Source organism: Penaeus monodon, chromosome 28, assembly GCF_015228065.2.
Source record: "Penaeus monodon isolate SGIC_2016 chromosome 28, NSTDA_Pmon_1, whole genome shotgun sequence".
NCBI classification, from domain to species: Eukaryota; Metazoa; Arthropoda; class Malacostraca; order Decapoda; family Penaeidae; genus Penaeus; species Penaeus monodon.
The window spans coordinates 18,029,003-18,029,406 of record NC_051413.1 but is presented as its reverse complement, the minus strand read 5'-3'; the positions used below and the strand labels follow the sequence as shown (position 1 = coordinate 18,029,406).

The following is a 404-nucleotide window of genomic DNA, read 5'->3' as shown; positions in this document are numbered from 1 at the left end:
CTTCTCCTTTTTCTACATTTCCTTACTTTCCCCCTCCTTATTCCGTTTTTCTAGTCCTAGTTCCTTTCCCAACCTTTCTCAAAGTTGCCTTCAGCATCTTGTCTACAGTCAGTGAATGATGAAATGCCAGTATTTCTGTTTCCAGTTGAGGCCTTTTCTCCCCAAAGGTTCCCGAGTTCCAGGGCGTGCCGATCTACGTCTTCGCGGAGTCGTATGGCGGGAAAATGGCAGTCAGGTTTGCCCAGGCCCTGAACAAGGCAAGGAGAATGGCACGGATTTAATGACGGAAATAGCGCTATAAATTAGACATTTAAAGGAACATCATTACGTTTTTTTTCTGCTAGGGCATGGGAGGCCATGCATGAGTTATGTGATCGTCAGGGCTGTGCCTCACTTGTAGCTCT

General features: G+C 46.5%; 2 protein-coding genes across 4 annotated transcripts in view; one reads left to right on the top strand and one right to left on the bottom strand.

Annotated features, from left to right (window-relative positions):
• LOC119591399 (importin subunit alpha-9-like) overlaps window positions 1-404 on the bottom strand; it is a gene marked incomplete at its 3' end in the record, with an annotated part of 83,153 nt that overhangs the window by 27,928 nt on the left and 54,821 nt on the right.
• Window positions 1-404, top strand: part of LOC119591396 (retinoid-inducible serine carboxypeptidase-like) — a 63,805-nt gene that overhangs the window by 55,985 nt on the left and 7,416 nt on the right. For both annotated transcript variants that reach the window (XM_037940138.1, XM_037940139.1), the window contains exon 4: window positions 168-257. In XM_037940138.1, coding sequence (XP_037796066.1) covers window positions 168-257 — 90 coding nt within the window. The remainder of the gene's footprint in view (window positions 1-167; window positions 258-404) is intronic.